At 43.0% G+C, this 21,907-nt stretch overlaps 1 protein-coding gene across 1 annotated transcript in view; it reads left to right on the forward strand.

Annotated features, from left to right (window-relative positions):
• LOC136058869 (ethanolaminephosphotransferase 1-like) overlaps window positions 1–21,594 on the forward strand; it is a 35,222-nt gene extending 13,628 nt beyond the window's left edge. Inside the window, exons 5-10 of the mRNA XM_065752654.1 lie at window positions 196–464; window positions 6,007–6,115; window positions 15,673–15,721; window positions 17,654–17,834; window positions 20,306–20,488; window positions 21,489–21,594. Of these exons, the coding sequence (XP_065608726.1) occupies window positions 196–464; window positions 6,007–6,115; window positions 15,673–15,721; window positions 17,654–17,834; window positions 20,306–20,488; window positions 21,489–21,554 (857 nt within the window). The 3' untranslated portion in view covers window positions 21,555–21,594. The remainder of the gene's footprint in view (window positions 1–195; window positions 465–6,006; window positions 6,116–15,672; window positions 15,722–17,653; window positions 17,835–20,305; window positions 20,489–21,488) is intronic.
• Window positions 21,595–21,907: the final 313 nt, after the last annotated feature.

The following is a 21,907-nucleotide window of genomic DNA, read 5'->3' on the forward strand; positions in this document are numbered from 1 at the left end:
ATATTGGTGTTCAGATGGCTGTGCTTCAGTTTGCTGTCACAGGTGCATTTTTCCCAGGTATATATAGCAGTATAATTGTATACATATATATATATATATATATATAAATAGATATGTAGTAAATTGTATGTGAGAAAGTTACTCCTGTTGTTGTGTTCTAATCTTTTGCTTCTTTTTCTTCTCCAACCCTTCCAGATTCCATAGATGGGAAGCATGCTCGAAGGACTCAGTCCAGTAGTCCTCTGGGAGAACTGTTTGACCATGGGCTGGACAGCTGGGCTACCTCCATTTTTGTGCTCTCTTTTTTTTCTGTCTGTTCCCGGGACAATGGGAAGACTGGAGTTTCTGTATATACAATGTATATGTATTTAAGCATTGTCTTGTTTAACTTTATGTGTTCACACTGGGAGAAATATAACACAGGAGTTCTTTTTCTTCCTTGGGGATACGATCTAAGCCAAGTGGTAAGTATTTATCATTCCTGTTTTATTTTTATTTTTTTTAACTATGTTAGTGTTTTCATAATATTACTGAAATAGAAAAAATATAGCTCAAGGCAAATGTATTTGGCTGAGAGTTTGAATGTGAAATAGAATAACCCTAGAAGCAATTCAGAAAAATTTCCTGCATTTGCAAAGAAAGGACATTCTCACATAAATTGTCAGCATCGGGGATTCGTTGCCTTGTAGGATAAAGAAGACTTGCAGCAGGCCTAGCAGCCAGATGGTATGCATGAGAATGTCATTTGACTGCACTTGATCTGGAAATTAACAGAAATTGTTATGCCCTCCGAAGTCTTAAGCAATTTTCTCACCAAAACAAGGTTCTGAGGCACTATGCAAATTAACCCAAAGAGTATTTATTGAAGTAATTACACAAGTGAACGTTACTAGACCTGCCCAGTTCCCCTACGTCTTACACTGAATGTGGTAATAATCATTGTACCTATACACTCATTAAATGAGCATTAACTGTTGTCAAGTGATTTCCACCCTTGAAGAATGTTAGATTTCTTCTTTGGGAATGGTGTAAACATGATTCCGTAACAAGAATAATGTATGAGTCCGCAATCAGTTTGCAGCTGACTTCTTGCCCAGCTTACAGCCCTACCACAAGGTGGACATCCTCACAAACACGAGCAGTGAGGTTAGCATTAGCTGCAGTGACCTCACCACACAAATGAGTGGTAGCAGTAGCAGCAGCATCATGTGCTGCCAAGGGCACTGTGCTTGGATTCTGGGTCTGTTGAGTCTCTGAGGTAGCCAGGCTCTCCCATCCTGAAGAGCAAACTCCCAGCCTTCTGAGATTCCTGTCACAGGCATGGGATAAAGGTACAGCCAACGAGACATAATTGAAAAGAAGTCTGACAAACATTCAAATATGTGTTTTAATGGAAATGTAGTATTTGAATTAACGGCTGCAGATGTATTGTAAACATAATCAGAATCCAGTGGTTTGAGAACAGCTCGGAGACGGTGGTCCAGCTGTGGTGCATCTGTTTCATCTCCTAGAAAATAGGTTCTGAGAGAAGCAGTTGGCTCAGCACTGAGACATTAGGCAGCCAGCTGGTCTGCAAGTTTCTGCTCTATCTGTGCAAGGCTTCTCAGTGAAGTCCTTTCAGCCGGAGAGGAATGGCTGCGTTCAAACCGATTTCACTTGTTGCTTGGATGATCACTGCAGATAAATATGTGCACGTTTAGAAAGATCGTTCTGATTGCAACATCATCGGAACTGTATTAGTGCTCAAATGTGGGAGCGGATATCAACTAATGGAGCAGTACTGTTAACTCTGCCAGTGCCTTTTCAGTGACCTAGGCCCCTGCCGCAGCTTTCCCATCTGGGAAATAACGTAATAACATTTCCCCGCCTCGCAGATTTGTGGTGAGGTTTAATTTCAGTAGAGTTTGTAAACTATTTTGATTATCTTGGATGCAAGGTGCGAACAAGTATTACTTCCTCTTCCCCTTTGATGCTGAATTGCTGTCCTGTGTGCTTTCTTTCTAGAAATTTCTGTGATGACTTGCTTACAGTCAAAATGATAAACATATAAATGTAAGGATTTATTAATGCTTATTAGTAGCACAATCATCAACAGTGTTGGTGGACTGTACTACTGAAATGTCTGTGCCCATCTGCAAAAATCAGCTTTTGTAGTTGTGGTTGTCTGTGAACAAAAAACATGAGACGTAACATGTAGATGGAGGTGGTATTTTATACATTAGTTCAAACCAAATATTGTGTGCACCAGAAAGACCCACACATTTTTTTCTCCAGCTCTACTAAGTAGCCTAGTGAAAGACTTTAATTCTGTGACAGACACTGCCTTTTTCTTGTTTTGCAAACTGGCCCAACAACATGGAATGATAGGTGCACTCTTCATAGAATCACAGTACCATAGGCTCGCTTGGGTTGGTAGGGACCTCAAAGATCACCCAGTTCCACCCCCCACCCTCCCACTGAGGGCAGTGTTTCCAGCCACTAAAACAGACACTAGATCAGGTTGCCCAATGTCCCATCCAACTCAGCCTTGAACACCTCCAGTGACTGGATACAGAGGACAGTAGCAAATGGACAAGGAGAAATGAGAAAGACAATGTTCTCCTTGCTGCTTTGTTTTTTTCCCCTCAACTTATCCACTAGAATTTGCTACAGTCACATTGAGAGGAAGAGGGTGAGGCAGCGCTTGCAGATTGTTTTCAGGCTGCTCCCAGGCTCACTGTTTCCTCCATGACATTCCTAGCCAAGCTGCTGTGCAAGCATGCCTCTGTGCTCAGTCTTAATTGACTGCGCTGGCAGTATGATGCAAATGCAATGGCATGCCAAACATTCAGGTGGTCTGGTCCTCTGCTCCAGACTTTAAAATGCATGGCATCCAGGAACTTTAGACTTCATTATCATTACAAAGCTCAGGAAATACTGTTTTTAATGTAAGTGTGCAGTTAAATAACTTAGAATCATAGAATCACCACAGTTGGGGAAGACCTCCAAGATCATCTAGTTCAACTGGCCTCCAGTATTTCTCTACTAAGCCATGGTCCTTAGTACATTACCTTAATGTTTCATGAACACCTCCAGGGATGATGGCTCAATCCTCTCCCGTTCCAGTGCCTGACCATTCTGCCACTCTTTCAGGGAATAAACGTTTTCCTAATATCCAGCTTGAACAGAGCACTGCTGCTGAGTCAGCTCCATTGCATACAAACACAGACAGCCCTCTGACTGGCTCTGCATTAACTGTGGTGCCAAAAGAGCTGTTGTTCCCTGGGAAAAACTATCTCATTACAAACAGAGATGTTTGTGGAACTTTTGCTGATGACATTTTTCTGTGATTTGAGGACTCATTAGAAGTGGTGACCTTATTTCAGTAGTTGAGCTGTAGTTAGCACTCCAGTTAGCTCTGATTACAGCAAACAGCCATCTATGGGAAGCTATGGCATGTAAACCTGAGACACAACTTCGATAAATCTGAAGGAGTCAGTTGGAGGGCTGTATGTTGGTGGGACCAAAGTCAAGGAACAGGGCACAAGGCTGCCTTGTGCTTACTCCTCTGCAAGCACAGAAGGGAACAGGAGCAGCCTCCTGGCACCATGTTTTCCTGTCAATTTCTGAAAAACGTCCCTTGCAATTTATTCATTGATTCTATGCCACATTAAAGGACCATGATGGCTTCTCCTCCTGCCTGGTTCCCAAAGGAGGAGGCCGCGGCATCTTTCTGGGTGTTGTGAGGTGGTTGGACCTAGAGATTTTGTTGGAGCAAACTGATATCATGGATAGAGGGTTAAGCCCACGTCCTGCATCAGATCTCTTCTTTCTGAACCACTTGAATACAATTTCATTCAAATGCTTCCTGCTTAATTAATCCGGGAGCGTTTGTTGTTCACCTGCTACACAAAGTGTGTCTAAATGCAAAATGAGCTTCTCTAACACACATAAGAAACCATTTTTATAGGCAAACTATGGCACCTTCAAACTATTTATTGAAAGAATAAATACTGGAAAAAGAGGAAAACTGAAAAATTACGGTCGTGCTAAAGCTGAAAAGTGAAATCACTTGTAGGAAATCATTCCTTTTAAGAAAATACCAAATTTACTTTCAGTGTAAAACTTGCATTTATGTGACTGAACTCCCTAGATGTTCAGTATGAGTACTGTGTTAATGGAAAGTATTCCAAGGCATGAACAATTAATATTGTTATAATAGGTTAGTGACACTGAATATTACCCTACAATTAATGTCACTTATTGTGGAATCATAAAAACAGTGTATCCAAAATATTTTTAACAAATATGATGAGAAAATGTTTGACTTCCTTTTCTGTATAGTGCATTCTATTTGATGAGCCTGTATGCAAAACACAACAACCTACAAACTAACGCCATCTACTTTCAGATTTTTGTCTCCATTAAGTGCTATTTCCTCCTCATGGATGAAATCTTGACAAATCTGAAATGGTCTTTCTCAGAAGCTATGGAATCCAACACTGTACATCTGACACTCGCATTCAATACAATCTTCTGTTATTTAATTTGGACCTCTCATTTTACAAAAGCTTGTCATTGTTTACTTGCTCACAACTAGCTTTATGTATGAGAAGTACTAAGCCCAATCAGTAAAAAGCTGTCCATTTTTTCTTAGGAAGAATAACATAGTTGCACTTAGGAACACTACTGTGCATTTTAATTATTATTATTTTTTTAACATCAATGCCTTTTGAAATAGTCTAAAACGTATACAGCTTTTCAACACATTTAGCTTCTGTCCAGTAATTTTGACAATCTTCAGTTTCTGCTAAACAACTTAGATCAAAGGACACAGCCCAGCTTTCTAAAAGAGGTCTTGTAGAGTGCTGCAATTAATTCACAGCAGTTATTCCTACTGATTCCAGTGATAGCAGGGGCTCGGTTACAATCCTCTAGAAACCAAAATACCAAAGGATTGAAGCCAAAGAGTGTTTCTCCTACACAACATCTGTTAAATGAGAGACATCCTCAGCTTGGGAGTGCTGAATCCCTCAATCCCAGGGTGGGGGATTCCCCAGACTGCTGGTTGCCTCAGTGCTCCCGTTCCTAGAGGTGTGCTGACATCTGACAGCGATACCCATGAGTGTTCTGCCAAAAATACTGGTTGTAATAGCGGGTAATACTGAAGCTCCCCTTTTATCACTTGCCAAAAATATCTGTTCAGAACGCAATGCGTGAGGGTAAATTCAGGCTCTGTCAAAGCCAGCTGGAGTTTTGCCCTCAAATCTGATGGAGCTAAGAGTTCATCTGTCATGTCTTATGGATAACATAACGCAGTTTCCTTAGGGAGCCAAATGTTACCTCTGTTGTAGCGGGTTGTAAAACCCATTATACACATCCTTCATTTAGACCAAAGTTTCTCAGCATCTTAAGACATGATCCTTGTTCAGTGCCTGCCCTTCCTCAGTGCAGATCCGCCAGTGGTTCTCACACAGGCAATTGTGCACGCAGCCTTACAATGCCCTGCTCAGTAAAATTCTTTAAAAGCTGTGTAATGATAGGACAAGAGCCTTGAATTTAGACACAGAGAATGAAGTCAAGTATACTGATGTCTAAATGAGGAGTTTAATTGACAGCATTGTTCTGCCTCTAGTTTGTGTTATTATATGGCATGTTATCTAAAAAAAAAAACAAACTACCATGTCTCTTCAAATTTGAGCAATGAGTATAATTTACAAGAACAGAAAGATGTTGATGGAAGTAAAAAAAGAAAAATCCCATAACCTAGTAAAACCTTTGTATTTAAACAAAAAACAAGCTAAGCAAAAAGATAAAATCTATCACGTAGTCAGGCTGGAAAATATGTGATCCCAGAGTGAGAAGCTGTACTGAATGGAAGAAATAAAAGTTACTGAGCGTTACCTGGGAGTAAATAAGTGAACACCCAGTCTCCTTACCAGCATTACAAGTAATGTGACTGCTTGGACTTCGAGGTACAGTGAATGTTTGCAAAAGGATTAAGAACACATTATTCTTTTTCTGTAGGTGTTAATAACAGCATATCTGCTCACTGGCATTGTTGGTGTGGAAGTTTGGCAGAAGCCTTTCCTGTTTGGTTATTACATTACAGATGTACTAGTAATCTTGCTTATAGGTAAGTGCCTAGCTCCATTGATTTAATTATTTTGATTAGATAATTCTTTATATTGCCTATAAATTTCTTTTTCGTTTTGTAAGCATCAGCCAGTCCCAAGCTGACATGAATAGAGGTGATTAATAAGAGTCTTACTGGTAAACTTAAGCTGGCAGACCACTCTGGAAACATTTTTCCTCACTGAATTCATATCTTTGTATACAAATAACACAAATTGTTCCTTAGTTACACATGCAGATCAGTGCACTTTACCGACTGTCTTCAAACTCCCACAGACTTCTAATATCAACCAGTTAAAACGTTGTTCATGTTTACATATGGTAAAAGATTAGCAGTTCAGCCTGCAACACACTGTGATCCAAAACATCATGAGTAGAAAGAAGAAAGGTATTATTTAAATAATGGCAAAAGGCACAGCTGTAAATCTAGATTGTTTCTAAGCTCTGTTTTTAGAATTACCCTCAGACCAGAAGCATGCATTTCTCGTACACAGCAGTGAGCAGTTTGCTCATTGCTTTACACTGCCAGTGTCGCTTGAAGTAAGCACTGAGCACCTCCCAGCTGCTATAGCTACACAGAGAACATGAGTTACATTACAGTGAGGTAGAACATAGCAGTCCTAGCCACAAAGGTGCACATGTGGAATAGCTTCAGTATGTTGACTGGAAGGTGACAACATCAGCTTAAATATTTTTTCAGGATCTCTATATGAACATAGAAGTTGTGACAAGCAGACACAAAACAAAGGGTTTGGCACAGGTGGGACAGGCAGAAACACATCTGAGCCTTGGGCCAGATAGCGGACTTAGGCAAAGGCCATCACCCAAATCCAGATCCAGCTGGGGGCTACCAGAGTGCTGCCTGGTGCTGCCTTTGCACAGCTCCTCATTGTCACCTGTCTGCAGCATCTTAAACTGACCCCGTGTAACCACAGTTGAGCAGCCTTTTCATTTGTCAGGCCCGTTCTGTGTGCACAGAGAAAAAGAAAGAGAAGGGCAAAAAGAGCAGCTGCCCTTTCGGCAAGCAGTGCAAGGATCAGCCTGGCCGTGCACAGAGATGAAATGCCCTCTGGTGGGAAGAGGGAGCTCTGTGTGCTCTAGGAGCCGTGCTGCAGGGCCAGAGAAGGGTGCTGGCTTGTGAGTGAGCTGTGCTGCTGGTGCCTGCCAATGCAGAGCTCCATCCACGCTATGCACATCACTTCTGCTCCTCTTGTCAAGAGGCATGATAGCTGCCTCAGTGAGGAGCTGGATGCACTTGAGAAGTCATGGGTGAAGGCTTAACTCAAAGTAGTCAATGTATTAGGAAGACCTGTGCTAGAAAAAGAACATTAGTGTGATAAAATCCACAGAAGTGAGCATCTTTCTTCATACTCCACTGCAAAGCAAAGTTTGGTGGAATGTTCCCTTAAACTTTAAAGGAAGCACTGCTTCTGTCTTATGCAGTATACTTGCATGGCTGGATCCATCAGCAGGGAACCAAGTACTTCTTCTGTCATTGTCACAGGCAGAGGAGGCATAGCTGAGAGCCAAAACACTGTCTCTTGCACTCTGTCCATAATGCCATTAGCAGGGCAACTTTTGCAGCTGAACTGTAGCTTTAATATAGGTTTATAGTATGCAATGGATGACTTTTTTATTTTTTCTACTATATATTATATAGTTTACTAGCTTAGTAGTTCTCTTAAAAAGACACACTATGTTTGAATAGTTAAAAAGCAACATCCTTCTAATTAAGATCATCCTGATCCAGAAAACACTGGTATGAATCCCACTTCAACAGTGTTCAAAGTGTTTTATCACTGGATAACCCATGTGCAGTATAAATCTGGATATACAAAGCTTTTAGAAGGTTGCACTGAATCCCAGGGCCCCACTGTGCCTACCGAAAAAGCACTGACCTAGCCCACAGCAAGGGTAAAGCATGCCTTGCTTGGACAGACCTGTTTGTCTCAGAGCAGCTCCCTGCAGCATGCTCAGCTCAGTGCCTCTGTGGCCACTCAAAACACAGAGAGTGGCAGTAGGGCCTCCTCTGCTTTTTATAAGTTTGTTTCCCAGAACACTGAGAGGAGCTGTTAAGCCCTACCTGGCTATTCCTTAACCATCTGATGGCATTTAAGAGTCACTGGTTCTCACTCTAACAATGGACCCTCACGTCTGCTTCATCAGTGCTTGGCCAGGAGCACGCCTGCAGTTTTGTGCTATTATTGTTTTGTACACAACAGGAGTTCAACTGCTGAGCTGTCACTTTTCTGAGCACAGCTGGGCTTTAGCTAGTACCTTTTATAGTGGGAAGAAATCCAAACAAGAAGCGCAAGAGTGGAGTTTCTCAGATGTGTTTCTGGAGTTTCTTGGAGAAAAGAAAAAAATAGTCCACATGTAACCAGAGGATGAACTCCTCTCCAAGCACATCCTCAGTGGAAGCTGTGGTATCAACAGGTGACACTCACTCTCCCAGAATGCAACTTTTATCAGGTGCCAGAACACACAAAGATATACATAAAAACCACAGCGATACTGGTGTTTAGATTAGAAGCTTTATGAAAGCCTCCCGAGGGAGAGCTCTATGTACATCCCTGGGAACTGTCGAGCACACAGCAAACACCTGTAGGAAGGTCAGCTCTTGGGCTGCTGAAAAGAGCCCTGCAGGCCCTTTCATATGAAGCTGAGAAACTTCTGCAGAGCATTCCATGGGAATTCTGCTACCCAGTGAATAGGAAAGCATAATTTTTGCAGGATGTGAATGCAATTCCTGAAGCTCCAGTCCTTATACCCCCAAACACACACCTAGCTGAGCACCAAACAAACTAAAAAAGGTTGTTCTCCATTCCCAGAGCATGTTATCCTGCCTTCTGGACAGAAATACTTTTGTTTTTCACCTCTCAGCATGAAAGTAGCCAGACCTTTCTAAAGTTACGTGCCTGTGTGCTCAGCTGGAACCAATTACTTCTGCTCTCAGCAAAGCTTTTGTGGATGACACTCCAAAAAGCCCCAGTGGGATTTAACCACAACTGTCCCATAGCATTATCTGGCTAACGAGGGTCTGTTCAAAGGGCACCACTGGGGGTGAGACCATTTATTCTCACCCCTCCAGGATGCCCCAAATACCCTGCCACTGCCTTGTCAGGTTGAGAGCCATATAAAATACTTACAATAAGCACTCTAAAACAATCAATTTGCTACATGCAGTCCACTACCAAAAATTATGCCAGCAGATGCTGTAGACTTCATACAAGGACGTTCACCGACATGTAAACATCAGTAGTTTGAGGAGCAGCATTACTTACTATGGTTGCTGTCTCACATTGCAATTAAGTGACCTGTGATGGGTGCAGGTTCTGAATGAAGATTTTTCATACTCATGACATGAATACTAGCTCTCTGTGGAACAGAATTGATAACATGCAATAAAAATTGAGCTCAAGCTGCAATCTTCTCACTGGAAACAGTCATATAGCCATTTTCCTTTACTTGACTGTTTATTTCCAGGCAACTTACAGGAATTTTCTTTCAATCTATAAAACTTTCTCAGAATTAACCAGAGGGTTCAAAATTAACAATGGGACACAGATGAACAGGCAACGTGTTATCAGTCATATCAGCTTCATTCCTTAGTGTACCACGTTGGAAAAATTACTCCTGGATGCACAGAAAGGTTCCTACTCCTCCTCAGTAGGAATTGCCACTGAGGAACTATGCTTTGTGGTTGGAAGATCACCAGAGCATAGAGCGGATATGCTGTGCTTCACTGGTGCATGGCACATGGTGCAGGCAGTTCTGTCATCCAGACCCAGGGGCACATTTGAGTCCACTCTACCTGGTGGGCAGCAGAGCTCAGATCTGGGTCATGAAGCTTGTCGCAAAGCTGGTGCAAGTTTTCAAAGTACAGATTTGAACATGGAAAGTTCAATGGAGTACTAACAGCCATCATAGATCAGAAACTTGAACTTTCTCTTAGAGACACAGAGAAAGGATTCAGTTATTTCCCACGATGTGTACTGGATGGGGACCTGTACTCTGCAGGGAGCATATGTGCCTTGCAGTTGCTCATCTCTCTGAGCTACTTAAGTACATGAAATATGGAGTAAACAAAAGAAAACACAGTAGCAGCAAAACTAAAACTAAGGACCAAAGCAAACCACATCTAAAGCGTGCCACATATTTGAATTTGGTAATAGTGGGAAAGCACAGTTACCCACCTAAAGCAGTTCTTAAACTACTCTGCTGCATAGATGGAAGAAGGACAGAGAAGGTCACACAGTTGGCAGTTATACAGCCGTCCATTCTTTCTTTCACAGTAGAAAAATTTAGAAGGCCATGGTGAAACAGCCATCATCTGAAACACACTGTAAGGTATGAGGTTAACATAATGAATAATACTAAATGGTATTATAGCCAAGATACTTTATAGATGTTATAGTCAGACAAATTGTCGTGATAGAAAAGAGACGATCAAAATAAAGAGAAAATGCTCACCTGCATCCTAGGCTCACAATAGGAACCTGCAAAGAAGCCACCTCCAACAAGTGATCCTTCCTCAGTGCTGGTCAGCCCTTAAGTGGGGTCTGGGAGAGGTGCAGCCAGACTCCACCTCTTCCAGTCACACAGTGCATTGCCTTCACCTGTGCTCCTGTGGCTGACTCAGTGCTCACCTCTGGTGATCAATCAGTGGTTCAGGCTGTGATCCAACAGTTCCCATACATGTATGTTCCTTTAGTTAAGTATGGGCTTTTTTGGCCCAAGTCAGTGTTATGGTTGAAGCATACCTGCTATTTTATTCATTTGAATCTATCTCCCAAGTCCTTCAGGCTGGCCCTTAACAAGACATATATTCCCATAAGCAGATCTGCATCACAGCAGACAGGCAGATTTCTTCTGGCTGGAGCAATCTGGACATGGTCCTTTACCTCTTCTCCAGGGCACAGTTGCAAGTGAGGTACCTTGCCTTCCCATGGAAAACTGGTGATGCTGAGAGCCTTCATAGCAATACAAGGCACTGATCACAAAGTCTTAAATGTAATTCTGATGGTAGAAGGGATTTTTCTTTTTCTTTCTCACATATATTAATTGTATATATTTTTTTCTGCTTCATGCCAGTAAGTCATTCTCTACTGATTTTGTATAGTTCCCATTGCAAAGTAGCTGATTGTTCTGCCTCACTGGTGTACAGTTAAGTGATTAAATGTTCATGATATGTTTTCTAAATGTTATCACTCCTTCAGGCCCTGACTAGCTTTGTTTTAAAAGCATAGTTAAATGTGAGTTGGCTTCTACTTCTCTGCCACCAATTTAACATTTATTAAAGCATTGTTGTGACAGATTGTACTCATTGGCTTCATTGAAGAAAAGGGTGTGAAATATTCACCTGTCACTCCAGGTCTATATAATATGCACTGAAGTTCATGTCTGGAGTAAGCCATCCGAAACAGCCACAATAACAGAAAACAAGAGCTCTGGGGGCTGGTGGCAGTTATACCCTGAACCTCTGGGGTGAACCCTGAACCTCTGATCAATGGTGTTGACCAGTGATGTTGATGGTGATTGTAACAATGCCATGGATTCATTTCACAGGCAGTGAGAGCCCCACAAGGGGACTCACCTGGAAAGGACCTTCTGGTGGCCAGCCTTGGCTTTTCAACTAAGGGCACCATTCCTTGGGTGTTTGATTCTTGTTGTATGCAGGAAAAGAGAGTTAAACGTCCATGCTTTGTAAACAAGACTACATGAAAGCAGCAACTACATCCATAAGCTAATTCCTCAGTCTCTACTAAAGCCCTCCAAATGGTAATTGTTACCTTGCAGCTCAGTTCAAAGAGATTGATGCACTGTGTTCGTAGACTTTGAAAATAAATTATAAAATCAGTAAGCATGATAAATGCATTCCTTTACATCTTCATACTCAGTTCTTAGATGCTAAACATCCCAAATATGCATCAACTTTGTGCATGAATGCAGTATTCATGTTTACATAGTGGCCTCAATCGTGTAAAATCCTTTGACAGAGTGTAGATGTATTCAGGTTTGTATTTCATCTGTCCTTAAATATTTACTGCGTTCAGAATTTAGAGGCTCAATTAAGTCTGAAAATTATGAGTTTAAGAGTTTTCTTCACTTACTAGGTGGTTATCAAGGTGGCAGTTTAATATAATAGCAAAAAGTAATTTTATAGCAGTCTGGACAAGTGAATGTGCAGTTATATGTTTGCACAACCAATTAGGAGTTGTCTTCCCAGGAAATGTGTGGAAAAACCACTCAGCTCCACAAAGGGCTGCAGCTCCTGTTGCAAATACACCTTGCCATGGCAAGATAAGCCTTGTAGTCCTCAGGTCATCAGTTGCTTTGGGGCGTGTTTTAAGATGCCTTGTGTAAGTGAACATAAGACATAGCTGCCAGTCTGCTGTTACTGCCAGATTAACATAATGGACAAATGTACTGCACTGTCCAGCACTTGCTTGTCTTTTTTCCCTATTTTTGTTTATTATTCACTCAGAAATACATCACAACTGACACCTAAAAATTGTGGAATTGAATTTGAGAGCACCAAAGGAAATCTGCAGTTGTCAATGGAATTGATGGGAATTATCTTTTTGTCATTCTCACACATACATAAGTATGCATGTGCTTGAGTACATATCTGTCTGTATGTTTATAGATACGTAAATATCTATACACATATATAGACACATTTGGAATACAAGATAAGCCTTTACTTCCGACATATCTGTGATCCTGAATGCATTGTTATTGTTTGTTTGTTTGTTTTTCTGTAGTTGTTTTTTAATATGGACAAAATAATTCCCCATAAAGAGCTTTGCAAATGCTGATTTCTCTGAAAAGTGAGATAAGATATCAAAAGGCTCAGGACTGAGCACAGGCTTGTGGCTAAATCCCAGGATTTGGGCTCGATGCCCGGCGTGACACAACAACTCCCTGTGTGTATGTATCTGTGCCACCCATCTGTGCTTTGTCCTTCTGCCCTCAGAGCAGAGTTGTTTCCTTACCTTTGGGATTCAGGATTTAAGTCAGCAGGGAAAAATAGTAAAGGTGAAACTAAACAAAATGCTACAACAGCAGTGATATTTTTAACAAGGACTCGAGGTATTCTATTGTCTGTAGTGCATAAAAAGCTTCTAATGTACTAAGCTGGAATTTGTTACGATTTTTAAATAAAATAGGGTATAAAAAAATAGAAGAAAGCACTGAGGCCATCCCCTGGGCAGTGTGGAGCTGGCCCAGTGCCTGAGGGACAGCCTGGTGGCTTTCCAGGCTGCGCCTTTTGTTCTCTGGACCAACAGGGAATGGCAGCAATGCGGAAGCAGTAATTTGTGCTCCTGGGCACAAAAGGATTCTTAATGCCAATTAAAAAGCAGACTTAATGAGTACCAAAAGCAGCCCCCTAGCCAGGCCTCCTTAGCTAGAAGACGATGAGGGAGAGAACGTGTTGTAGGAAATGATGGAATTTTGAAAATCCCGTAAGAAGCAGGGGAACACCCTTTGCCTTCCCTGCTGCATCCTCTGCGCTCGCTCCGTTAAAGGGAAGCTGCCTAAAAACACAGAGGAGTGGCTGCTCTGACTGTCCGGTTCCGAAAGCGACCTGCAGCTACGGCTTGGGGACTGTTTGTGGTCTGCGTGTTATTTCTAACTAAAATGGCACTTCATAAAAATAACAAATCGTTGGCAACCATTGGTCTTTGAATTCTATTTCTAGTCCCAGTCTCTATTTCTGTTCCTCATGGTTGCTTTTCTCCTAACAAATCAAACTTCAGGACTGCAGCAGGAAATTTAGATTTAACCTCAAGAGTCAATGTTTTGTCTCATGTCTGCTCTAATGTGATGCAGATGTTGGAACTGCCGTACGTTACTCAAGCTTTTATTGAAGCAGCCCTCCCTGCCTAATAGAAAACATAGATAACTGCAGAGCACATGAAACACAGATCATTCTGAAGGCACAAAGCTTGCAAATGTTGTAAATATATTTACAAAATAGTCGGGCTGTTGCTCCAATTGCACAGCCTTCAGCTGCTGGATACAGAGGTTCTGCTATGGCAAAGAAGCAGAACTCTTTATCTTATCTGTTTTAAGAAGCAGCAAGAAGTAAACACATGAAAACGCAGTACCTGAAATGACTCGCAGGCTGGATGTTCTTTTTCCACTTCCACGTTTCTACCTCTTTAAAAGACAATCTAAAAGACTGAGGAAATAGAATATCTGCTGTATCCCTTTTTAATTCTTCTGTTTTCCAGTCATCCTGATCTCCACAATCCCCACATGCTCGTTTAGTTTTCCTTCTCCTGCCTTGCCACCCTGGCCGTGCTGGGAGTTAGGTGTCTTTGATGAGGGCTGACTGCTAAACACTGACATTTCTTGAGATTCCACTACGACACGTTGACCCCAGTGCAAAGTAATTTGAAATAGTTCTTTTCTGTGCCTGTTCCTGCTGCCTTGTCACTGGCAGTGTTTCTAATAATGAGACTGAAGTGTGTTGCATTGACTGTGTACGTGTAGTTTTAAGGGTAAATGTTTGCAAAATCAGTATTATCCTTCCCCCTAATGAGGTATTAATTATGTGTGCATTTAGTGCTCCCTTGATGATCTTTAAGTATATTATAAAAGCTGGACAAAAACGTGCTTCTGAGAGCCATCTCTGAGAAGCAGACTGTCCACACAAAGGCACTTGATATAGGAAAGCAAGAAAACTCAAACCAAAGAGCTCTAGAAAATGAGTGTCACAGATTAAAGAAGGGCAGTACACATGCTCACCCAGTAAGGCTGACGAATGCTGCTGCTTTTTCAAAGCACTTGAATGCTCACTTGTTGCTGGAGTCCTCTGCACCTTGAATGAGCGCGTTCTGCGTGGGGGTGTTGCACAGGGCACCACCTCAGCCAGCTCCTGGCTCCCCGGCAGCAGCAAGGCAGAGACACAGAGTTAGCAAAGGCAAATTCCTTGTCCTTGATTGGTTAAAGCTCAGTCGCAGCTGTATTTAAAAAAGAAACCAACTCATCCAAATGATGGCTATATCATGAAAATTAATTCACTTACGCCATTGTCTCAGCGAAGCCGCTCGTTAATTGAATCTCAGCATACTGGACTATAAACCTATTATTTCCCCACTGATGTGGGCAGCGCTGTTGGAGATTAATTATCCTTATATATTTCACTGGAAAGCTTTTGGTGTCAGACTTGTCTCTTTCTACATGAACAGAGAGCAGCTCATGCAAAATGGGGCCGTGATCTTTCTTGGGTCCTGCAGGGGAACCTGCATCACGCACAACCGATTGTACTGACTCGTGGCATCACGTGTTTTATAAAGCTTCCAGCTCTTGTCACTCATTGCACAAGAAAAGCTGTATCAGCAGCTACTTCAGCAGCAAACTCTTGGGAAAATAAGGAAGTTATGCTATTGCCTGAAGCCTCTGGATTTCGTTTGCATCTTGTGATGAGTAGTAGAATACTGAGTTGTTTCTACAATGTCTCATTGGCTCTTTTGTCACATGAGTCTGTGGGACTGTCAACCTGGCACGTCTGTAAGTCACTGCATATCAATCTCTTTTCTCTTCCAGGCTTCAGTTTACTTCTTTCATTTCCACAAACACTATACAACATCCACAGGTAAGTGGACTAACGTTAAATAAGTTCTGCCACCTCTCATTTAATTCTGTGTTTTTGATGGTTTTTTTTGTATGAGAAATATATGTAGCCAGCTGTCCTGAGATGGTACTGTAGCTTTTTTCTGTCCAGCTTTCAGCATCTGACTGGCTTCTTTGCCATGTCCGTAGCCTCTCTGGTTTCCCTTTCACTTGCCATTTTCCAGGCAGTCTCACACTGTTCCTGGATGGCAAATGGATGAAAGACCTCTGGATATGAACAGTGTGTTTTATTTGTGGCTAAATGTGATTCCTGACTTCTACCTGCTTAAAGCAAAATCCTGTAGCTGACCATCCCCACTCCATAAAGGAGTTTATTGTCTTTCAGATCCTCCTGTAAAATTCCTCTGTGTATGAGAGCTGCAGACAGTTGCCATCAGATAAGGGCTAGGCAGGTGGCAAGCTGTGATTACATCTAAGAGTTGGCTTACTGCACCTAGTGATTTCATGCACAGCTCACTTATACTCTCTCCACTGGCCTATTTTTATTAATGCTGTCTGCCTTCCTCTAGTATTTGCTAGCTCATTTCCCTCACCTGTCACATCAGGTCTCTCAGATCCCACATTTCCTCTAGGAGGGACTGTCACTCCCTATCTTCAGGAATTAGTGGCAATGAATATTAGCATGTCAATTTTGGAGAGACTCTAAGATAGTAACACAGAGTTTCTGAGAGGCTCTCTCCCCCTGTGAGGAGCTGTGGGTGGGAAGAGCTGAGGGCTTAGCATCAGGGAGGGCCAGGAGGAGGAGGAGAGCACTGTATTCTTTCCTCTCATTCCGGGACTTTTGCTTAGCATTCTCCTCCTCATGTCATCGTCTGACACAGGCCTTCTGGCAGGTTTTATCATTCCTCTAAGCAGAAGAGCACCGTAATTCTAAACATCCAGCTGGGGTTGCTTGAAGGATGCACACTCAAGCTATGTGCTGGTGAGGAGTTTGAGTTTTCCAGTAATGCTCTTTCTCTCCATCCTGCTGCCTGTTCTCAGTCATTAATTCATCAGAAGATTATTCTTTTTAGGGCTGAAGAAAGTATTTATTGGTTTTTTGTCTAGCTGCATTTATAAACATATATAGTCATAGATCTTAAACGGGATGTTTCCCAGTACACTTCAAACACAGAACTGCTCATGTGAAATCTGTGTACGAAGAATTAGTTCAATGATAGTGACCTTTAGTACATTAAAGCTCCTGCTGCTTTTATAACCCCTCAGTCAGTTCTGCATGAGTGAGAATGCAAGCTAGATGCAAAAGGTACTGATGCCACATTTATCATTTGCCCAGCTGTCAGAAAATAGTCCTTCACTACATTTATTTGGTACTATCTCTAAAAAACAGCTTAAAACACCCAAGAAAAAAAAATCACAAGTTTTCCATTACTTTAGCTGACAAAAAAGGTGCCCCCCTACCTGAAGGCTGCACTTTGCAATTGCTGCGGGGCTGTCCAGCACATCTCCTCTTGATCCAAGCAACTGCAATACCTGCCAGCCATGTGCTCGGCTGTGCTGTCACTGTACTAGCTGAAGTCATTTCCTGTCTTATATTAGAAGGTTAATCTTCTAAAAATATACGTTTTGAGTTCACAGCAAGTTTGCACGCTGTGCGTTAGATGACACCAGAGCTACCACTGCTCGCTGTGTGCAAGCCAAGGGGTCCACTGCCAGACAGTGATGAGGGAGTGGAGCTGACCAGAAGCTACGTGAATAAAACTGTAATTTTAGTCCAGAAATAAGTTCCTTTGGTATCCTACCATTTCTCTTTAAAAACTTGGAAACTTAACACGTTTGTACAAGTAGTTGTGTTGCAAGATGAATTCTTGGGCTGAGTTCAGGCTGGAGTTACTGTGCGGAAATAGAACGGATAAGCTTTCTTACTCCATGAAATCATTGTATTTATTTGCAGAGCACATTTAAGGAAAACACTGAAGAATGATTCTTTGTATGAAGGACTCCTACCTCTTGTGTCACCTCTGTTGCTCTTCATGCTTCTTACAGTCTGGGTGGTTTTATCTCCAGGCAACATATTAGCAAAGCAACCAAGATTGTTTTTGTGGATGGTTGGGGTTACTTTCTCAAATGTTATTGTAAGTATGTTTGTGGTGATGGTATTATTTAGAGAGCTTTGTGTCAGTGAGGCTTCTATTTTTTGTGAATAAACAGAAGGGGCAGAAACTGTAGTTAAAGTTCATCAGAATCGCCCACACTACACCTCTTCCTCCGTGCTATGCTTCTTCCAGAAATACATCACAGCGCTTGGCTGGGCCGGGAAGCTCACAGTGCTGCAGTTCACTTTACCACAGAAGAACATTTTGATGATGGCTTCTCCTCCACCCTCTGCCTCAGGCTTTTATGAACAACCCAGAGAGGCTTTAGATTCAGAAACTGACAGCTCTGCACCAGCAAGCACATCAGGGATGGAAGTACAGTAAAGCTGAATGCAGGCTCACACTCACCAGCAAGAGCAGGGGTTGTCCACAGCCTTCCCCCACTGTTCTGCCTGCTAGCATGCTACACACACATCAGCTTGTCACACAGCGATGGCCCAAGGACTGCTTTCCCCAAGCCACATCAACACTGTTTCCAGTTTGCCCCTTTTAATGACAGTGGGGCAACATAAACCATAGCTAAGTAGTAGTGTGAGCAGCCAGGCACTGCTGGGGGCATGGAAGGTAACATGGGGCTTTCTTCCTTGGCCAAAGCCTCCTGCCAGGAGAGCAGCAGCCAGGTAGAGAGGTTCTCCTCTAGCTACTGCTAGAATACCCTAAAGCACAGCGGCGGTTGGGATGGCGGTCTGCAACAGCATTGAGTGCAGTGCATTGAACGTAAGGCCTCGTTTTTCCTGGAACTGCGGTGTGAGAGGCTCACAGGAATTAAAAATGGATGTATGTTAGTTGAAACGTGTAACATTTAAAAAGCGGGCATTAAAAATGTATGCATATTAATTGCAATCTCTCACATTAAAGAGCGAAAGCCGGGCCTACGTTTCCTCACACCTCCCCCGGCCCCGGCTCTGCTGCAGGGGAGGTTGTCATGGCGACGCGCACCCTCCCCCAGTGCTCCCACAGGCCCAGCTTGTCCTTGTCTGCTCTGTGCTTATCTGCAGTGCCAGGACACACGGTGAGGGTGATGGCCTCCCCCAGGAAGGCAGGTGGAAGGCCTCCAGCCCATCCTGAGATAGGGCATTCCCTGAGGTTTTTGTTAAACAGAGGCAAAAGGGCCTGGAAGGGAAAGCTGCTGGCCCAGCAGAGGGATGTTCTACAACCCTGCTAGGCACTAAGCTCACATTGCTCCAAATGCTCACCATAAATCTTTGTGAAGGATTGAGGAATATACTTAACAAGGTGTAATAATGATTTAAAGCAATGTGAAATCCAACCTTGGGATGGGTGCAATTATTCAGTCAGAAATTATAGCCCATATTTGAGAATTGGAGAGATTGCTTTAGCAATGTCTAGTACGGTTCCTAAAAGACTCATAGGATTGGTGCTATTTGAAACTTGCATCATCCATACTGATCATTCATCATAAGCAAATAAGTTTACGTTCTGTACTTACACATACATCTTGCATTATTGAAAGGTTTTCATTTTCAGATATTCTTCATGCTATTATTTTTTCCTGGTCATTAGATTTCACTCAGACTGCTACCACTGCTCTTAAGAGATTTCAAGCACTGCACAGGGAAAAGTTTTTTTACTTTTTTTTCAGTGTTTTCAGGATGCATAAAATCTGTTTTTAACCGAATTCAAATTCTGAATGAAGCAAAAATGGATAAAACTTTCCTAAAATTCAGAAGGGAATGTTGTAGGCGAGACAAAAGTCCTAAGGAGGCTCAAACAGGTAAAACACTCGAGTATTAAATGGGGTAAATCTGAACTTGAGCCTTATGACCATTCAAGGTCTCAGTAAAATGAAGCTTTCAGCTAAATGTATTCATACATTCGTTTTCTTTTCTGCCATTCTGGGTGGGATTCCTTTCCCAAGGCCCCAGCTCCATCCCAGAGAGCCCGTCGCCATAACTGAGACAGGGAGGCGGTGCTGATCAGGTGGGTGTTGTGGTATATGAAGGAACACCAGAACAGAAAAACAGAATTTGGAAGAGGCCCATTACTTTCCCTACCTTACATAACAGCAAGCCAGAATGTATCCCTGCTGTACCATGTGATTAGAACACCATTGTGCTCTCCCAGTGATTAAGCAGTGGCAATTTGATTTGGGATTACAACTTTACGAGGCTGTGTGAAAGCACAAAGTGTTAAACAAACTCCCCTTCTGTGAAACCAGACTTCAGCTCGTAAAGTGTGGCATGTCAAAACACTGCCTCCCTGAAAGAAGTGTCTATTTTAAATTACCTGCAATAAAGTTCTTAAAGAACCACAGACAATGAGGCACGAAGGCTGTCAATAGCTGTCTCCTTATAGCAGAAACAGGCTCCATTTTGAGGTCTAGCTTATTTTTCCCCGTCGAAAGCAACCTGAAGAGAAAATGGATGCAGGCAGTTAGGAGCGAGCCAGCTGCCCCAGCTCCTCTCACCCATCTGCCTTTCTTCCCACAGTGCAAAGTCATTGTCTGCCAGATGAGCAGCACACGGCCCGAGCTGCTGCACTGGTTCCTGTTCCCATTGGCACTGGTGGTCTACGCAGCCATCTCGGGGCTGCTGGGCCAGGCAGAGGAAGCCGTGCTGGGTGCATTCACCGTGCTGGTCACGGCCGCACACGTGCACTACGGCATCTGTGTGGTAAGGGGCTGGGGAGAGCTGTGTGGGCTGTGGGGGTGAGGGGCTTCTGGGGTGTCTTCTGTGCTGTCTGGGTGGGGTGTTGTCCAGGAGCCTGAGTGATAAGCTCTTACATGTTGCATGTAGTTGATCAACGGGGCACGAACACCCTGGCATCTTTGCTCTTCCTCCTCCTGAGGTTACTTGAGTGAAAAACCAACAAACAAACAAAGAAGGTAAAGTGGAAAGGAAAATGCATCAAATTCTTACAATAAGGTGGTGAACATTGCTTTGAATCTGCAAGCAAAGTAGCTGCTCAAATGCCTCGTCTTTTCATGGCCTTCTGTTAGCATCTCTTAAGCTGGGGACTCAATGGTTTTCCAGTTAATTCGGTCTTCCCAGCACATTTCTGTGTCTGCCAGACATCAGTTTTGTCATTTATTGGCATCTGAATTACTGCTGCAATTCACTTTGTTAATGCCCTTTTTTTTCTAAAAAGCTTTGTCAAATAATCCTTAGGAAAGTGTCTTAATGGGGGTTCATGTTCAGATAAAACATCTTGTATGGCAAAAACCTCATTTAAAAGGGATTTGCTCAGCATTCTTTTATTGAAGATATACTGTTGGGACATGAGGATTTTTCCTCCTGGCTATGAAAGAGGCCCTGTTACCAGCAGATATTGCCACTGTCGCAGACTTTACCCGAGCACCGATGTGGGACAGCCTGTGAGGAGCAGAATGGGATTACTTGGTCAAAATCCACTACTGAATGGTTGGGTCCAGCTCCACCATGATTTATGCCATCTGTGGATCTGGCCCGTAGCAATTTAAGTTCCCATCAGTGTGCTGCGAGAGGAGAGCCACGAGCACAGCCCCTCTTGCTCAGACACCTGAGGGTCCCCATGCACCTGCAGGGCTCTGGACACACCAGGGCTGGGAGAAGTGGTCACACCACCATGACTGGGAGAAGAGAGGTGCTGAACTGCAGAGTGTGTGCCGAGCTGATCTCTGTTGTTTGTCTTTAGGGGAGGCAGCTGAGCGAACACTTCAACATTTACATCTTTTCCCTGAAGAAACGAGTCCGAGAGTGAACGCCTGCACTGTGATCAGTCTCTGACACTTCACACGAGATTTTCAGCTTTTTTGATGTGACCAGAACAACCAAAGAGCAGAGTAGCCCAGATACTCGAACCACCACAACAACGTTTCATCTCAGAGGAAAATTCCTGTCAGTATTTATTCTCTTCACTAATACCACGTCCCTGATCTGAAGCTTTGATCTCCGTCCTCCTTGCCCCCATGCCCCAAGCCCTGGGTACCGCCGTGCTGGGTCACGTAGGACCCACCATGTTTTATAACCAGCTCCACCTTTGCCTGCTCCGTCCACCAGTGGGACCCTGCAGAGCAGACCCACGCAGTGCATCCCACCCACTCACACACCTGT

Source organism: Cyrtonyx montezumae, unplaced genomic scaffold (assembly GCF_038088225.1).
Source record: "Cyrtonyx montezumae isolate F1298 unplaced genomic scaffold, pur_monq_1.0 scaffold_8, whole genome shotgun sequence".
Lineage (NCBI taxonomy): Eukaryota > Metazoa > Chordata > Aves > Galliformes > Odontophoridae > Cyrtonyx > Cyrtonyx montezumae.